The sequence below is a fragment of the Magnolia sinica genome, chromosome 2 (assembly GCF_029962835.1).
Source record: "Magnolia sinica isolate HGM2019 chromosome 2, MsV1, whole genome shotgun sequence".
In the NCBI taxonomy this organism is placed as follows: Eukaryota; Viridiplantae; Streptophyta; class Magnoliopsida; order Magnoliales; family Magnoliaceae; genus Magnolia; species Magnolia sinica.
The window spans coordinates 101165840-101186423 of NC_080574.1; the positions used below are offsets into that span (position 1 = coordinate 101165840).

The 20584-nt window shown below is 44.0% G+C and overlaps 1 protein-coding gene across 2 annotated transcripts in view; it reads left to right on the forward strand.

Moving 5' to 3' along the window:
* Positions 1 to 17420, forward strand: part of LOC131237314 (pentatricopeptide repeat-containing protein MRL1, chloroplastic) — a 141212-nt gene extending 123792 nt beyond the window's left edge. For both annotated transcript variants that reach the window (XM_058235020.1, XM_058235021.1), the window contains exons 18-20: positions 12528 to 12621; positions 16776 to 17063; positions 17174 to 17420. In XM_058235020.1, coding sequence (XP_058091003.1) covers positions 12528 to 12621; positions 16776 to 17063; positions 17174 to 17231 — 440 coding nt within the window. In that variant the 3' untranslated portion in view covers positions 17232 to 17420. The remainder of the gene's footprint in view (positions 1 to 12527; positions 12622 to 16775; positions 17064 to 17173) is intronic.
* The last annotated feature ends 3164 nt before the right edge of the window (positions 17421 to 20584 follow it).

Genomic DNA, 20584 nt, shown 5'->3' on the forward strand with positions numbered 1-20584 from the left:
TGGGCAAATTCTCATGTTTAAAACAAGTAAATTGAGCCTCAAATCTTGGCCCAAGTATGTGGTTAACTTAGTGGGCAACCAAGGGCCCAACTATTAGTGTATGTGGTCCCATAAACCCATCACAATAGCATAGTAAATATAGGCCCAAAGGTCCAATGGCCCTATCTGGAAAGTTCCAGCCCAACTGGACCTATAGAATCCTACAATTAAATATGTACATTGATCCAACTAAGCCCAACTGGGGTGGGCCTCAAATGTGCATTAATTAAGCCCAGGGCATAATAGGAAATGGGGCAAGATATGTGTGTAAACAACCCCAAATCTGGTGGGCCATGCTGCCCCAAAATAGGCACTTATGGGCAGCAAGTTTGGGCCTTTTGCTGAAATTCCAGCCCACCCATATTTTGGGCCTGCTGGAGCATAACAATATTCATAAAGGGTTAAGTATGAGTTACTTGATGGCCCACATATCTCTGTGGGTCCCACCAGAGGGAAGGATTGAATTTCACACATAAATAAGGGGGGCCATGCTGCTGGACTGAAAGTCCAGCAGTGGTTCAATGGGCCTGGGCGTCCCAAGGGTGAAAAGTGCTATCGGCCTGGGCAATTGACCCAAAACACATCCAAAAGGGTTCCAAAAATGGATACCACTGAGGGAGATGGCCGTGTCCGACATGGACCACAATTAGATGGACGGTGGGTGAAACAAGTGCATCAAGGTGGGGTGGACGGCCAACCAAGGCTGGACGCCCCAGCCTGGGTGTCCTAACCTGGTGGGCTGGTCCAGCCCGCACCACGATCGGTACAGAGGTCCTTTGACCCTGAAACTCGGCAGGTAGGTCCTATCATGGGTGGATCACACCTCTGCAAAATTATAGGATTTTTGGATAATCAGAAATATTTTAATTAAATTAAGGAATACAAGCTATCCAAAGAACCTGCTAAGTGCAGAATTCTGAACAAACCCTGATTGAGCACCCAAAAGGGGTGGGCCCAGGGTTTCCAAAAATCGGGAAAAATTGATTTCAACATCCCTACATACGTATAGTAAAAGGTAAGGTCCACCAAAGTGGCCCACCTATTCAAAAATTATTTTATATTTTCAAGTTTCCAGACTACAATATTGCTGCAATTACAGCAGAAAATCCAGCAAGGTACTCATATTGGCCCACTCTTTTGGGGACCCAAATGAGGTCAGTTGAGGCTGAAATTTGGCATGCTCAAAGGTGGGACATACAACTTCAAAAATCATATATTACTTAGTACAAAACTCCCTACCAAAACACCCAAATTCTGGCCTCAAGTTGGCCCAAAAATCTGTCCAGACAGTTCTGGACAGCAACATGTAATTGAAAGGAATTAAATGTAGACGTCATATACAATGGAATTTAACCCCAGAAAATCATGTTGCGGACCACCCCAGTGGGCCCCACAAATGTCCAGACCTTCCCCATTTTCAAGAACCCCTTGCATGTGCCCCATTTAGGTGGATTTTGGGGCCACATGTCTAAGGATGGACTACCATGGGCGTCCAACCTCCATGGATGGTCTAGATTTTTTTGTTGGTCCACAAGGTGGGCCACATACGCATGATCAAAATGCTAACATCAAAGAAAAATAAAGGATCGGCCACAAGAGGAGGGGCTCCGCCACATTAAGGCCCTCCCCTTCATCAATCACACCACACATTTCATTAATTCACATATTACAACATAAATCAACCACATGCATGTCCTATAATCAAGATCAATGGTTGGGATGCCATCCCAACTATGATTCTAAGGTCTAGATGACCTATCATGCAATGAAATCCGAGGAGTCCTCCATGATGGGGCCCATAAGGGGAAAACCCCATGCATGGGATATGCATGCATGAAATAGGCCATTTAGCCACGTCTAAGGGGTGGTGTAGGATCTCCACCATGGATTGGTGGGTCCTAAACTTCCCATATGAAAGAAATAATAGATCTAGAACATGGAATTGAAAATCCTACATCCTAGAAGTACACCCACCTTAGATCTCTTCCAAACTTATTTCACCTAGCTTATAGGGCTCCAAGGATGATGTATTAATTGGTGAGATGGGGTATGGATGGTTGGATTGAGAGGAATTTGAGATGAAAGGGGCTGGAATGGGATGGCTAGGTGGGGACGTCCCACCCGCTCTTGCTAAGGAGGAAATGAGAATGAGAAAGGGAGGAAATGAGAGGGGGAGGGGAGAGAGAGAGAGGGAGGTTTTAAGCCTAGCAATCATTTCTTTCTTGCCTTGGGTAGAGAAAGGTCATGATTGAAATAGGGAGTTTGAAACAATGTTGTAGGGTTAGTAGACTTTCTAGGTCTTTGGGTGGTGTTTTAGAGATAGGTGGTGTAGGAATAGAGTTTTAGGTAGTGTGTGTTGGAAATTGGTGCCAAAAGATGGGACCAACATAGAAACCCGTGCACACCATCCCTAGGTGGGCCACATGACCATGATCAAGGGCTAAAAAATGAAATGCACACAACTTATGATCTACACGTCGGATGGATGCACAAGACGTGTCATCGGAACCGCAATGACGATGCGAACAAGATGGCATAGGTTTCAGCTTGATTCGAGTCGGGTCTACATGACCGGACTTAAGGATAACCACAAACACTATCTGAGGGTGGCGGGTCGCCTGGATTCGACCGGTAGGACCGTAGGACCAAGAGAAATGAAATGCATACTTACACACACACATGCACACACATGAACTCGGGTCGGGTTTTACAACCCTCCCCACCAACAAAGAAATTTCGTCCTCGAAATTGACCAATCTAGGACAAAATGAAAGGCATAACACTACCATCATATAAATAGCAATCACCAATTCAAAGAGAAGGCATACATAGTGTCATACATCAATCAACGAACAAATGGGGATAACGCTCTCTAATCTCGACCTCGCATTCCCAAGATGCCTCGGCCTCCGAATGATGACCTCACTACACCTTCACCAAGGGAATGACCTTAGTCCTAAGGACCTACTCCTTCCGATCAAGAATATGAATTGGCTGCTCGATGTAGGAAGCATCCTCACGGACCTTGAGTGGCTGTCAATCAATCACAGGATTGGTGTCCGACCCACACTTCCGCAACATAGAAACATGAAACACACCATGGATCGTGGACAGCTCAGGAGGTAAGGCAAGCCTATAGGCCATAGCGCCCACGTGCTCGGTAATCTCAAAAGGTCCAATGAATCTCGGGGCAAGCTTGCCCTTCACACCAAAGTGAACCACGCCTTTCATAGGTGAGACCTTGAAATATACCAGGTCCTCAACTGCAAACTCGAGGGGTCGACGCCGACGATCCGCAAAACTCTTCTGCCGGCTTTGAGCTCTGCGCATCCTCTGCCTGATAACATCAATAACCTCTGACGTCTGCTACGCAAGCTCGGGACCTAGGAGACGATGCTCTCCAACCTCGGTTGAACAGCTAGGAGATCTGCACGGTCTACCGTAAAGTGCCTCAAAAGGAGCCATGCCGATAGTCGCCTGATAGCTATTGTTGTACGCGAACTCAGCGAGGTGCAAATGCTCGTCCCAACTGCCCGCAAAGTTAATCACACAGGCTCTGAGCATATCCTTAAGGATCTGATTGACCCTTTCGGTCTGCCCATCTGTCTGCAGATGATAAGCGGTGCCGACATGCAAAAAGGTCCCCATCGCCTGCTGGAAACTCCTCCAAAACTAAGACATAAATCTAGAGTCTCGGTTAGAAACGATCAAAATTGGGATGCCGTGCAGTCTCACCATCTCCTCAATGAATACCTTTGCAAGCCGGTCCATAGTCCAGGAAGCACGCATCGAAATGAAATGAGCCGACTTTGTCAGACGATCAACGACAACCCAGATGATATCGTGACCGCACTGAGTCCTCGGTAACCCTGTGATGAAATCTGTCGATACATGCTCCCACTTCCACATTGGAACGCTTAAGGTTGCAAGGAACCAGGGGGTCTCTGGTGATCGGCCTTGACATGCTGGCAAGTGTCACACTCGACCACAAAACTTGCTATCTAGCGCTTCATCCCCGACTAAAAATACTGCCTTCTCATATCACGATACATCTTCGTAGAGCCCGGGTGAATAGTAAGTCTCAATTGGTGTGCCTCGGTCATTAGATCATGACGCAACTCTAGCACGTCCGGGACACACAATCTGCCTCTGAAGCGTAATCTACCATCGGAACCAATCTGCCAGTCTAACTGCTCCACGGATGCGGCCTCTGCTCAGTACTCTTGAAGTGCTTCGTCCGTCTGTTGAGCCTCGATCGCCCTAGCCACCCAAAAGGGTTGAATCGACAAGTTCGAAAGCTGAACAATGGAAGAATGCAGACCGAACTCAAAGTCAAACTCTGAAATATCCTCGAGCATCTGCCACTGTCGAACCATCATTTGTGCCATCAGGCCTCGTGGCTGACGGCTGAGCACGTCCTCCACTACATTCGCCTTACCCGGGTGGTACTGAAGGTCAAAATCATAATCCTTCAACAGCTCCATCCAACACCTCTGCTGCAGGTTCAACTCGGACTGTGAAAACAAATACTTCAAGCTCTTACGATTCGAAAAGAGCTCGAACCTGACCCCATATAGATAATGTCTCTACACCTTCAGTGCAAAGACAACCACTGCTAGCTCCAAATCATGGGTGAGGTAGTTCAGCTCATGGATCTTGAGCTAGCACGAGGCATACGCCACTAGCTTCCCGTGCTGCATCAAGACAGCACCCAAGCCAACTCTAAAGGCATCGGTAAACACAACAAAACCCTCACTCCCATCAGGAAGAGTGAGAACAGGAGCGGACATGAGGCGGTTTTTCAACTCCATAAATGCCTCCTCGCAGACGTCACTTCAGACAAACTCGGTGCCATTCCGCGTCAACCAGGTCAGCGGTGCTGCAGTACGGGAGAAACCCTCGATAAACCAATGATAATATCCCGCCAGACCAAGGAAGCTACGGATCTCGGACGCGTTCGTGGGCTGGCCCCACTGACGCACTGCATCAACTTTCAAGGGGTCCACAGCGACACCCTCCCTGATCACCATGTGACCGAGGAACTTCACCTCCTGCCAAAACTTGCACTTCTCTAGCTTCGCATACAGCTGGTGGGCACGGAGGGTTTCTAGCATAATCTGCAAGTGCTCAACATGGTCCTCCCGGGTCTTCGAATATCCAAGAATATCATCAATGAATACCACCAAGAACTGATCGAGGAACGGCCAGAAGACCTCATTCATCAGCTGCATAAATATGGCGGGCGCATTGATCAATTCAAACGACATGACCAGGAACTCGAAGTGACCATAGCGCATCCGGAAAGCCGTCTTCAGAATGTCCTCCTCTCGGACCCAAATCTGATGGTAATCGGAGCGCAAGTCTATCTTGGAAAAATACTGTGCACCCAGCAACTGGTCGAACAGATCATCAATACGGGGAAGCAGGTATCGATTCTTGATAGTGACTCTGTTGAGCTCGCGGTAATCCACATAAAGCCGCAACGAGTCATCCTTCTTCTTCACGAATAATACTGGGGCTCCCCAAGGCGAACTGCTGGGACGAATAAAACCCAACTCCCGGAGCTCATCCAACTGCTCCTGCAGTTCCCTCAACTCCAACTGTGCATCCGGTAGGGGGCCTTTGAGATAGGCGTAGTACCAGGCACCAAATCTATCTGAAACTCAATCTGCCAATGTGGTGGCAAACCCGGAATCTCCTGGAACACATCTGGGTACTCGCAAACAACTGGCAGTTGCTCAATACACCCTGCCACAGAATCCTCAACGACACAAGCCAACAAACTCGACAACGGCTCTCCTCTGGGCTCGGCGACGAACTGGAACACTGGCAAGCCGGGAATGTGAAACGTGACAGTCCTCGCGGCACAGTCCAAGACGGCATAATACTCTGCAAGCCAGTCCATACCCAGGATAACATCGAACTCCACCATCAGCAACACAAACAAATCGGGGGGAAGGAACATCTCGCCCACTAGCATCGGGTAAGAAGGGCAACAACGGCTCAACACGACAGACTTCCCCATGGGAGTCGAATTGCAAAGGCCTCAGGTGCGGACTCTGATGGAATACCGTTCGATCGGCAAAACTGCGCAACCACGAAGGAATGAGAAGCGCCGGAATCAAACAAAACATGGGCAATGCAAGCAGAAACAAGAAGAATACCCTCGGAAACACCACCGGTCGATGACTGTGGGTCCTGGCCCTGCGCCTGCTGCATGGAATAGAATCTGCCCTGAGCTGGCAAAGGAAACAAGTCGGAAGACTACGGATCCGGAGTCTACCCCTGCTAAGCGGCAATGTATACTCGTCCCAAAGATTGGGGAGGTGCATATCCCCTCTGTTGCTGCTGTTGTCTCTGCTATGGAGGCCTGCCTGGCTGCCTCTACTGTTGGGGAGGAGCCTTAGGAGCGGGAGTCGGAAGCTGCGCTTGCTGCTGACGCTGAGGAGGATGAGGAGGAGGCAACTGCGGTGGCCTCTGCTGCTGTAAGGGATTAGGGCAATCACGCCTCCGATGCCCAGTCTGCCCACAACCATAGTAAACACCCGAAAAAGGGCCGAAAGATGGAGTGCCTGGCTGCACTGATGATGATGATGATGAAGCTGCTGTTTGAACTACAGGCTGCCTAAACTCGGATCTGCCCCTACGTATCTGCTGATGGTGCTGTCGGGAATTGTCAGCTGGTGCTCTCCTCTTCCAGTCTCCACCGGAACTCTGCTCTCGCAATCTCTGGGTCATAAAGCAGTCTTCATAAACCAACACTCGATGAACAACTTGATCGAACATCTCCAAGCAATGTCCCACCACACGGCTACGAAGAGCGGGACGCAAGCTGGTCACAAAACGGTGAGCCCTCATCTTCTCATCACTGGTGAGATGAGGAGCAAACCTAGACAAAGCCAAGAAACAGGCCTCATATTGCGACACCGACATATCACCCTGAACTAAGGTCTCAAACTCAATCGCCCTTTGCACCTGAACATGCTTGAGGAAGAACTTCTGGTCGAAACGGACCACAAATTCCTCCCAAGTCCAAACAAACTGAGGCCCGACCATCCTCAATACTGATGACCACCAATGACAGGCCTCGTCCTGAAGAAGGAAGGTAGCAAGGGAAACTCTCTGATCAGCTGGACACTGCATAGTGTCGAAAATCCTCCCGATCTCAGTGCGCCATGCCTCGACGGTAGATGGGTCTGACTCACCCCTGAATCTCGGAGGGTCGTGCTGCCTAAACTCTCTGAAAATAGCGCTAGCGCGGCAAATCGCTCTGCTAAAAAACTGGAACAGCTGCAGGCTCACGAGTCTGCAACACAGCAGCGACAAGCTGCATCAACTGCTGAAAATGCTCGGCACCGATTGGCACTGTCGGGAAAGCAGGAGCGACACTCGCCTCGGGCAGAGGCATGGGTGCGATTAATGGAGCGGGAGCCTCTGTAACCGGAACAGCATGCTCAGATGGGGAAGCGGCAGGGGAACAGGAGCAACTGGGGGAACAGGCGCAACAGGAGGCTGAAACGGAACCTCAGGAATCGGATCCTCTAAGACGGGAACGGAGTGCACTCGGGGAGCACAGGTCGTCGAAGCAGGATGAGAACCATGACCAGGGACACCACGAAGCACCACGGCCACGAGCGCCCCGCTTAGGCGGCATCATCTACAGAAAATAAGGACGACGACATATAAGGTTAAAATATTGCAGGCTCAAACGAAAGGAAGGTCCTCGGGACACTACTTGTCCTAGGCTCGCAGCAGATATACGATGTTATCCCAAGTTATTCCAGAATTACTTGCTATGTTCTAATATCAACTCCTGTCACGCCCCAAATTCGGTAACCAGACTCACAAGGAACCTGATATCCGGTTCTGGACGCAACAGCCTCCGTAGTACCCCATTCTCGACTCCTGGGGCAGGTTCCGATCCTGGGATCATACAAGGAGGATTTTCATAACCGTATATCTATTCCAATACGAGCATACCCAAGATCACAACAAGTAACTCTCAGAAATAACAAAGGAACACACAGCAAAATCCACTATAAATTTGAATTTTAGATACAATGCTAAAAGGAAATACATCTGATGACAAAAGAAGAAGGAAGAAGATCTGCAACACTGGGGTCCTCGGCTCAACACCTATCCAAGCTCCGCTGCTAAGACGCTGACCTAGGATCTCCTGCACGCGTCAATCGTGCATAAGCTTATAGAAAACTTAGAGGGTGGTGAAAGTGTGTGATAATGGTGCACAGAAGAATAATAAGGAATGCAGAAAGGAAATATGATCAGTGCCAGTGCCACAAGCCTACCAAGGCTGCCAAGAATGCAAGAAGCCATACCAAGGCTATGCAAATGCAAGGAGATGCCAATGCTCATAACCAGTCCACGTGTCTAATACGTTTCCATCACAAGGAGTACCGCCGGGGTCTAATGCACTGCAGGATGACTATCGCTCTCCAAGCCGCACAGTCAGGCGAGCGTAAGAGACCACACTACCTGCCTATGGACAGCCAATAACCAACGAGGCTCGACGGTAGCGGACCCATTTACGAGCTGGTCAGACTCAGCCTAGCAATGCTCTCTCACTCAGGTGGATAAGGCCACATCCCATCTCAACCAACTACACGACAGTGGGAGACGCAGTCTATCGGTGTAAGACACTCGGGCGCTCATGGTTTCCACTCGGTCACGGCGTTGAGGCGTCTTCCAGGTACCTTGAAGGTTTAAGGGCTTTTACTTAGGGATATCCAACGTGCCCCAAATGCTCAAGATAATATATTTTCGGTGTCCATAAATACGGCCATCCACGAATGTCCCTGTGGAGGCAAGGCAATGATGAAGCAAGGGCGATACTGACATGAAATGCGATGCCAATGCATGAGTCACGCATATAGATCATGCACCAGCTCCAAGCACTGGATGTACATAAGAGGGAAACTCCATCCCTTTGCCATATCATCTCTATGACCACGCACAAATGCAATCCAGTCACACTATGATGCACATGGGTCATGCGGATGCGCCATACGGCGATGCAGACTTAACATGTATACTCCTCCTTCCTAAGGAGGGGAACAAGTCACGGTACTTAGACAATTTACTATGGGATTATTCTCTAGTGGGGGCCCAACACTCTGGGGTAGCCCACAAGCTAAGACAGGCCATATAAGCCCAAGGGAAGAAGCAGTCCTAACAAGGGTCCAGGTGGGCCTTCAACCACCTATAACCACCCTATGGGCTTACCTTAGGGCAACCAAGGAGGACATCCAACCTCAACTGGGTCCCAAAAGGTAGCCCGCTACTACTCGAGCGAATCAAGGTCCAAGGCCTGAAACAATCTGTGGGCCTAGTGGGCAATATACATGACCCAACTAATAGGCAACATTATGGACCCCTAAGTAAGTTTTGGGCCCAACCAAAAAGGTTACAAACCCACATATTGTGGTAGGCCTAGTGGGCAGTCCGGTATTCCAACCATATGGGCAAATTCTCATGTTTAAAACAAGTGAATTGGGCCACACATCTTGGCCCATGTGGTTAACTTAGTGGGCAACCAAGGGCCCAACTATTAGTGTATGTTGGCCCATAAACTCATCACAATAGCATAGTAAATATAGGCCCAAAGGTCCAATGGCCCTATCTGGAAAGTTCCAGCCCAACTGGACCTATAGAATCCTACAATTAAATATGTACATTGATCCAACTAAGCCCAACTTACGAATTAATTAAGCCCAAGGCATGATCGGAAATGGGGCAAGATATGTGTGTAAACAACCCCAAATCGGGTGGGCCATGCTACCCCAAAACAGGCACTTATGGGTAGCAAGTTTGGACCTTATGTTGAAATTCCAGCCCACCCATATTCTGGGCCTGCTGCAGCCCAACAATATTCATAAAGGGTTCAGTATGAGTTCCTTGATGGCCCACATATATCTCTGTAGGTCCCACCAGAGGGAAGGACTGAATTTCATACATAAATAAGGGGGGCCATGCTACTAGACTGAAAGTCCAGTAGTGGTTCAATGGGGCTGGGCGTCCAAAGGGTGAAAAGTGCTATGGGCCTGGGCAATTGGCCCAAAACACATCCAAAAGGGTCCCAAAAATGGATGCCACTGAGGGAGATGGCCATGTCCCACATGAACCACAATTAGATGGACGGTGGGTGAAACAAGTGCATCAAGGTGGGCGTACAAGGTGGGGTGGACGGCCAACCAAGGCTGGACGCCCTACCCTAGGCGTCCCAGCCTAGTGGGCTGGTCCAGCCCGCACCACAATCGGTACAGAGGTCCTTTGACCCTGAAACTCGGCAAGTAGGTCCTACCATGGGTGGGCCACACTTCTGCAAAATTTTAGGATTTTTGGATAATCAGAAATATTTTAATTAAATTAAGCAATACAAGCTGTCCAGAGAACCTGCTAAGTGCAGAATTCTGAACAGACCCTAATTGAGCACCCAAAAGGGGTGGGCCCAGGGTCTCCAAAAATTGGGAAAAATTGATTTCAACATCCCCACATATGTATAGTACAAGGTAGGGTCCACCAAAGTGGCCCACCTATTCAAAAATTATTTTATATTTTCAAGTTTCCAGACTGCAATGTTGCTGGAATTACAGCAGAAAATCCAGCAAGGTACCCATATTGGCCCACTCTTTTGGGGATCCAAATGAGGTCAGTTGAGGCTGAAATTTGGCATGCTCAAAGGTGGGACATACAACTTCAAAAATCATATATTACTTAGTACAAAACTCCCCACCAAAACACCCAAATTATGGCCTCAAGTTGGCCCAAAAATCTGTCCAGACAGTTCTGGACAGCAACATGTAATTGAAAGGAATTAAATATAGACGTCATATACAATGGGATTTAACCCCAGAAAATCATATTGTGGACCACCCTAGTGGGCCCCACAAATGTCCAGACCTTCCCCATCATCAAGAACCCCTTGAATGTGCCCCATTTAGGTGGATTTTGGGGCCACATGTCTAAGGATGGACTACCATAGGCGTCCAACCTCTATGGATAGTCTGGATTTTTTTGTTGGTCCACAAGGTGGGCCACACACGCATGATCAGAATGCTAACATCAAAGAAAAATAAAGGATCGGCCACAAGAGGAGGGGCTCCGCCACATTGAGGCCCTCCCCTTCATCAATCACATCACACATTTCATTAATTCACATGTTACAACATAGATCAACCACATGCATGTCCTTGAATCAAGATCAATGGTTGGGATGTCATCCCAACCATGATTCTTAGGTCTAGATGACCTATCATGCAATGAAATCCGAGGAGTCCTCCATGATGGGGCCCATAAGGGGAAAATCCCTTGCATGGGATATGCATGCATGAAATAGGCCATTTAGCCACATCTAAGGGGTAGTGTAGGATCTCCACCATGGATTGGTGCGTCCTACACTTCCCATATGAAAGAAATAATAGATCTAGAACATGGAATTGAAAATCCTACATCCTAAAAGTACACCCACCTTAGATCTCTTTCAAACTTGTATCACCTAGCTTCTAGTGCTCCAAGGATGATATATTAATGGGTGAGATGGGGTATAGATGGTTGGATTGAGAGGAATTTGAGGTGAAAGGGGCTAGAATGGGATGGCTAGGTGGGGACGTCCCACCCTCTCTTGCTAAGGAGGAAATGGGAATGAGAAAGGGAGGAAATGACGGGGAGTGAAGAGAGAGAGAGATAAGGTTTTAAGCCTGGCAATCATTTCTTTCTTGCCTTGGCTAGAGAAGGGTCATGATTGAAATAGGGGGTTAGAAACAATGTTGTAGGGTTAGTAGGCTTTCTAGGTCTTTGGGTGGTGTTTTAGAGATAGGTGGTGTAGGAATAGGGTTTTAGGTAGTGTGCGTGTAGTGTGTGTTGGAAATTGGTGCCAAGAGATGGGACCAACATAGAAACCCGTGCATACCATCCCTAGGTGGGCCACATGACCATGATCAAGGGCTAGAAAATGAAATGCACACAACTTATGATCTACACGTTGGATGGATGCACAAGACGCGTCATCGGAACCGCAATAACGATGCGAACAAGATAACATAGGTTTCGGCTCGATCCAAGTCGGGTCTACATGACCAGACTTAAGGATAACCACAAACACTATCCGAGGGTTGCGGGTCGCCGAGATTCGACCAGTAGGACCGCGGGATCAAGAGAAACGAAATGCATACTTACACACACACATGCACACACATGAACTCGGGTTAGGTTTTACAAAACTAAATCTTTTGGTGCTGTTAATCAATGACATAGTGATTTAACAAAATATCTTTTTGTTTGGGTTGTTCGTTAAGCCCAACAATTTTTCATGATCTCATAGTTGGGTCTCAACCAAAATGATTTACTTCTACAAGCTCCGAGTTTGAATGCCCTGATTTGCTTATTTGTTTGCAATTCACTTTTGGACATGGCTTTACTGTATATACTTTCCTAATTCAGTATTATCTGTTCATGTCTTACATTTTGTACAGGTGCGAAATTGCCCAATATATCCATTTTATTACAGATAGAAAGGACCCGGATTATCTCCTCTAAAGGAGATAAAGCAGTTAACCTGGCTGGAAGGTGAGCAAACTCTCCCATCTTTGGATATATAGCTGCAGATGATTGAGCATGACTCTTTAGATCTCAACTATTTTACAGTCTTCTTCTCTCCTTTTTTTATTGTTAATTATTTACAGTATTTTGTACACCTCTTGTGATAAATGCGCGATTCACTTTTTGAGGATTTCCAATATATTATAGAATGTAGACTATTTTATTTAGAGACGAATGCGACTAATTTGGAGTCTTCAAGACAGCACTCCATTTTAGAAAAAAACTGATAGCTGGTCAGAAGTTGATGCTGTAGGTTAAAATTCTAAATTACCCTATGCAAGTGCACACATGTTCATACTCAAAACTTCTATAAGCTTCAGTGCACTTTGAAAACTGATTGTATTGGGAACTTTGATGAGGGGTGAAGGTCTTAAAGGACAATGGGAGATGACCCAAAAAGACTTGGAACAAAGTGGCGAGAAGGGATATGAAGGCTGTACACATACTGAGGATAGGGCCTCAAGATAATTAAGAAAAAAGGACTCAAAAAATGGTTCCTAAATAGCTGGGACGAGAATTTGATGATGATGATGCAGACACATGTTGCAACTTGCAAGTGATAAATCATAAGCACGGGAGAAGTATAACTTTGAGAGAATTGGTCCACCTTAGCAACATGATTAAGTATTATAGGCTTGCTTGTAGTTTAGAGACTAAAATGGAAGGAAAAATAATAATAATAAATCAGGCATTCTTGTAGACAACAAGATACAGAAAGCTTTAGTTAAAAAAAAAAAAAAAAAAAACTTGCAAGTGATAAATCATAAGCACGGGAGAAGTATAACTTTGAGAGAATTGGTCCACCTTAGCAACATGATAAGTATTATAGGCTTGCTTGTAGTTTAGAGACTAAAATGGAAGGAAAAATAATAATAATAAATCAGGCATTCTTGTAGACAACAAGATACAAAAAGCTTTAGTTATTTTTTTTTTTTAAAAAAAAAAAAAAAAAAAAAAAACTAGATATAGAAAACTACCATACAAATATATTTTGAGGTTATAAAGTTACAATTGTAAACAGATTTTGTTCATCAAGCAATATTAACTTGCCGAGTTGATTGTACCAACAAGTTATAAAAAAAAAAAAAAGGGGAACAAGGATGAGACAGATTTTTAGTTCATGATGGTTGAAGTTAATGTTAGTTTATACATGACATATTTCATCCACCATAGATTAGAATTTATCTTTGTAGATTGATATGGAGAATGAAAGAGGAAGAAAAATGAAGATAAAAGAGGAGAAAAGAAAATAGGAGAAAAGAGGAATTCAGGATTGGATGTCCCCATCCCCTTGCTTATGTCTCTTTAAGTGAAAAGAAAATGACAAAGTGCCCCTCACATATTACAATAATATCAGTACACACAAGGTTCACTGGAAAAGACAATAAATAGACAATATGAGCACAAGAAAAAAGATGTGGTGGTGTATGAGGTGCGCAAGGCGTACATGGTGAACGCTTCAACTTCTAAATTGCCTTCCTCAACTTGTACACCTTATCTGAATCCCCTGCGCAAAAACCCAGGTGGTTGCTCCATATATTACCTCTTGGTGAGATTTCATGTAGGAATGCATTTTTAACGTCAAGCTAGTATAGGGCTAGACAATGATTAACTGCAATAGACAAGATAACGTGGATGGAATTGAGCTTGGCAACTAAGGAGAAATTCTTTGTATGATCCACACCCAGAGTTTGTGCATATCCATTAGCAACTAAACGAGCTTTCAACCTATCATCAGGTTGAAATTTTAATGATATACACCCATTGATGCCCAACAGCGCGCTTGCTAGTTGGAAGACTGGTCAGCTCCCAAGTGTCATCCTCCATAGCTTGCATCTACCCTTTATCTGGATAGAGCTTCTCGATATGATTTGGGAACCAGATAAGAAGGACAGAAAAAAGAAAATCTACAAAACGCGGAAGATAAATAATGAAAAGAAACAAAATTCGAAATGGGATTGGGATAAGTACTTCTGCCTTCCTGAGAGCAATAGGAAGGTTAGGAGAATTAGGAGGTATACAAAAAAGATTGGATCAATGGGTTCAGAAGAAAATATGGTGGATGGCGCTTTATGAGTGGCTTTGTTGTCTCCCCACTTTTGTCATGAGTAGATTTTTAAGTGTAGGTTCTCCTGTAGAAGTGTGCTAACCAAAGGAAGGGGCAGTGTAGATTTAACCTCTATATGGTATGGGTACTGCTTCACCAGATGAAAACTGTGGGGCTTCCACTTCAAGAAATTTACCCTTATCTGGGGAAAAAAACAAATTGATTAAAAAAATGTGACTAGTTAACACAGTTATGGTTGCATCATCCAAAAAATTTTCAGGATGTTATATGGATTAATAACACGCGCACACAAATCTTGTACGAGTTTCTCTTCTTTTTTCTTTTTTTCCTTTTCCTTTTTTTTTTTTTTCGGAGACAATAATTTATATATGTGGTAGTGCAAGCTAGTGATAGACACCATTTTGGTACTGATACTAGATACAGACTCTGTGAGGGTCTAGTCTGGATTGAATTCGGAAGACGATATGCAGGTGCTCTATTGCACCTTTAGGGAGGCATAAACTGTCTTCAAGAAGCAGCATTATAGTACGTCTCTGAACTAAAACCCTTCAAGTGAGCTATCCATTCATCACAGAATCTAACACGAGTAGCTTGTCATATGATCCAATGCCCTAGAGTCAATGACCCATGACGGAGAAGACTGGAAAACAACTTGTACTTAATGTCATGAATGTAGTCGTGGAAGGAGCACTAGAGATACGTTGATTCTTTAGTAACTCAGAGAAATCATCCATGGTAGGCCTAACCTTGTCACTGGTTGCACTTTTCTGCAAAAATACATAAACTCGAATAAAAGGGAAAATCTCAATTTGCAATAATTAAGATATAGATCCAAACCATTAAATCCCTCCAAACAATTAAGACAGAATCATTTTCAAGTGACATCCAAACGGGTCTTAAGCATTTGAAACTTTGAATATTTGAAAGTTACAAAATGCATGTCAAGATTCTCACCCATGATTGTTGGACGGTGGGAGGTTCAACCTAACTTTTGGTGCACAATAAGCACATGCAATAATTTCCCTAAGAATAAATACTAAAGGAACATATTAGTGTATAGACTAACCTATATATCATTATGAATGAATTCAGCACATCCGTTATCCCTAAGACAGCCATTTGTTCATACATGAATTGCATATAATATTGCACGACTATAGATACATAGTATATGTCTTATGCTATGTTTATATTAATATTACAGGTCTGTCTATGCGCTATATATTTTTACCTTTTATATCTAGATTGGATGGTCTACTGATGTGCTCTTTTATATGGAAAATGATCTGGCACCTTTGCTCTCTCCTGCTTCCATGATGACTTCAAAGCTTGGAATTGATTGCTCAAATTAAGTAATTGTTTCTATTGTTTTCCAATGCCAACTAGACTGGATGTGGAAAAGTATTTTAAGGAGAAAGGAGATTGTTGGGTCCTGACACTTTGCAAATTTACAGTTTGGTTTGGCCAGCACCGAGGATGCGACAATTCCCATACTCTGCTAATTTACAGTTTGGTTTGGCCAGCACTGAGTATCTTAAGGAGAAAGAGATTGTTGATCTTTCACTTTTTTTCCCAAAGAATTTGACCGTACCTATAAAGTTTCACAAGAACCTTTTTTAGGCCATTGATTGAGGGGTTAGGATCTTCCAATCTGGGAGAATTTTGGGAATGCCCCATTCTTGCTGGCTGCGGCAGAAATTTTGATCACCTAACCTTGTGTCTCACATGTGAGAAATTGGTGACTTAGTTTTGAGGCTGATGACCCAATAATTCCCCTTTCTAGGGTGCAAAAGTTCATGATATTTTGCCAAGTTTCTTACCATATCTGTAACCATTCTCAACCATCATGTAAGCTAGAATCTATTTGTATCTTCCTATCCTGGTTTGGTTGTGCATGCAATTCCCTTTGGAAGCAAATTTATTTATTTTCTTTGATGATCCATTAATTCATGACTATGAGTACCATAATTGTCACTAATTTCCTTGGTCTGTCTTTGATCTCATGCACACCCATGCATAACATATTGGGGATGCACGATTATTTGGTGAGCAGGGTTGGTCAGGCAGTCAGTGCTTTGCTAAGGAGGTTGGGAGTACCCTATCAAGGAAAAGAATCGCTTGGGAAAATCAGAATAAGTGGCCTTGCCCTGAAAAGGTGGTTTCAGCCTAAGCTTGTCAAGCTAACTTCTCCATTTGATGGGAAACCAGCTGAATCAAGTTCATTGCCGACAACTTTGGCTAGAGGTATCACCAATCAACAGCGTAGCATCCGTAGTAGCAACTTATCCCTCGAAGGGAATCAATCACCTTCCCAGCCACCAAAAACCTGGGAAGGACACTGGTAATTGGTTGAAATGATGTATACAACATAATTAATACAGCAATCTTGCAATTGCAAGTTTGAGGTCTGCTAGTGTTGGGCCCTGAATTTTCAGTTTTTTTTTTGTCCAGCGCCCATGACCCACACTCAGAGCAGCAGCAGCAAGAGATATGGTTTCTTTCATTGTAAGATGCACAGAAGACACCCTTGACATCTGAAATAAAATGAAAAAGAAGAGAAGCAAGCTATCTAGGATTGAACATGATATTGGTTGTCATTTCAGATGTCGATTATAAAGGCAATTAAAAATTAGAAGTAACCAATACATGAATGTTTGTGATACTCTTCTACAGATAATCAAATAATTATAAAGCTCAAGAGATTTTGTTCAAAGTTCTAAAACTTGCTGACTCTACTTGAAACTTGACCGAGTCAACTTGACTCGGCGAGATTTCGAGTAAGTCATCGGAAACTAGGTCCTAGCTGTGACCCAATCCTGGCTTGGGAAGACTCAAGTCAACTCAATCACATAGTAGACTCAACACACAACTTTCACTGATGAGTTGCAGTGTTATGGTTACTAAAATCTAAAAGTTGGAGGAAATCCAACCCACGACCTAACTATTAAACATTGAATTGTGTCGGGTCAAGCCTTTGAGTGAACCTGACCTGGCTGAACATAGGTCGAGATTTTTGTAGTATGGTTTTATTTGCAAGGGTGAGCCACAGTTGTATATTGAACCCAAATTCAGGGTCTAAAGTGCAAGATCAAACTTGGGATGGTTACAATGGAAAAATGCCCGACCTTGTTTGGCAATGAGTCACAGTGTTACCATTAGTAAATGTAAAAGGCAAGTGACGGAATTGAACCCACAACCTCTGCCAAAGGTAATAGGCACTTGGCAACTCTGTTGTTTCTGTCAGATTACCCATTTTTTTCCTCTTACGCTCATTCTATCTAATTTAAATATTTACAAAATTTCCCAGTATTTTAATTTATAACTATTAAAATACCAAGTTGAGTTAGGTCAAACCTTCGATTCAACCTGACCCGGCTGGACATCAAGTTGAATCGAGTTTTTGAGTTTCAACTATGGTTTCATTTGCAAGGGTGGTGTGCATTTATATGGCAGGCAGAGTCATGGATTGGGCATGGAATCAAGACATATCAGCCCAATACATTGCCTCCAATATCAATAATTTTCTAAATTTACTTTTCCAAACTTGAAACTCGGTTGGAAAATATCAGATTCTGATTATAAGATAACAGTCTCTGCTCGAAGACTTCTTCTAGAGCCAGACTTTCATTCAAGGCATGTCTGAAAATCAATAAACTAGAAAAAGATATCAACTGCTCCTATTTGTTGCCATGGAGAAAGTTGAGTTATTGAATGCAGTATACAGTTTCTCCTATTTGGTGCCGCAGATTAAAAGATGAGAGAAGTTATTTGATTTCCATATCCTTCTCTTTAGTCGATCTCCCCTTTAGATGCTTTAATGGTAGCAAAGCCCCATCCTCCAAATCTATAGACTAACGGTTGATGACATCATTTTCTCCAGGCTTAGATGTGCACTTTCTATCTTGCTTGCCAGGGTAACGGTTCACTTGAGAATAGATCTGTATAGGAGAATCAAGGTACTGGTGCTCCATTGTAAATATGAGAGTACCATTTAGTGCATTTTGATATGCCCTACATCATCACAAGTCCACATACCACATCTATTCATTCACCCAAATGGACCATGTCCCTTCCAACTTGTGGCTACCCACTCTTGTTTTAATCCCATGCTGAACTAATGGTGGGCCCTTGATAGATCATGACCATTGATTGTTGATCAAGCATGATAAAAAACAAAAGATCCAATGATTTAAAACCTTTGAAAATCAAAACATCCAAAAGTGTGGGATCACAAAGATGAACTTGACAGAGCCTTGAAAACCATGATTTAAGCCACTAATTATAAGTTCACAGGGACGATGGATCATTTATTAGAACATAAGAGATTTCTTAATCTTGATGCACGTGCCCCATCGCATTCGTGTGTCAACCATGTACTGTGGTATCTCTAGATGTGTCAAAATCATCAAAACAAGACTATAAACGCCTCCTTTTTGCTTCCTAAAGTCTTAGTCTAGAAAGGATAAGAGTTGGCTAGTAATGGAATTTGTAAATAAAAAGAAGAACAACTTATGGTGGTTCTCTGAATAGTTTCATCATTGTTAGTCTTTATTTGGAGAAGGAATTCAAGCAAGCTATTTTATTTTTTTTCTTGTGTTATTTCCTTTTTTAGTTTACATTAGATTTGGTATCAGAGGCCAGAGCCTAGGAAGGCTAGCCAAGAGTTAATCATGGTCTTGAAACTTCGTATAGATCAATTGACCAATCAGGTGAAGAGACAGATGACAGGTGTAGACGGTGCCAACTGCGACCATGTGCAAGTAAAAAGCACGAACCAACCTCCAGCACCCAGCAAAGACCAATTACATCAAGACAGAAACTTGCCATTAGATGAGTTGTCTGGGTATGAATTCGCGAGTAGAACGGACTAGAGAAAAAGGTACATGTGGAAATTGGGAAATTCAATGGAGGTGCTAGCATAGGGAATTCCTCAATTAGATTTTATTTAATTGATCATTTTTCAATTTGAAAGATCTAAGTGAGTAGGATGTTGTCAGGCTCGTAGGGCTAAACATCATGGACACACATCTCTATCATACCAAGCTAATTTCATGTGAAAGACGAAGGCGAAACTAACAGTGTGATTCCTAGCACGGGATCATATACAGAGTCTCCATCACTGCCTCTATAATCTTCAGCAAATAGAGTCTAGTGTGCAAGAGTATTTTCACCACCTAAAAATCCTGGGTTGAGTGAAGCTATGGATCAAACCATTCTGTAGTATCTAAGTGGTCTTCTTCATCAAACAATTCAAGATCAAGTGACCTTTTTTCCCATCGTCATCCTAAATGATGCTTATCAATTCGCATTAAAGGTTGAAAGACAATAGGTGTGCTCTCTATAATGCTTGTATAATCAAGGCGCGTCAACCTCATTTTGGCATGGAGGAACACCAGGCCATGGAAGCCAAACAGTTGCACGAACAAGATAGGCTACCAACAATCCTAAAAGTTGTGGGAATGAACATGCCATGGTATACCATCCCAATCGAAAGAAGGATATCGAATCATATGCTTTAGATGCATGGAATGGGGCACAAATCCAATGAATGTCCGAATAGCCAAGAGAACTTAGCTGGCTTACCTAAAGACATGAAAGAGTAGAAACTCCACAGGTTGATGACAATTTCGTTGAGCCCATGGAGGAAGATGCTTGTGATGGTGATGTCGATAGTTTCATCATTCGGGCGTGTGATGGCAGCCCCTAGAGTTACAAAGGATGAAAGATTGTTCCGCACAAATATATTTTGTTATCTGTTACATGTATGGAGGCAAAATGTATAACATTAAATCAGCGGAAGTTGTGAGAACATCTTTCTGTAGTAGAAAGTTGAATCTTGTGATGCACTTGATATTGTTCGTA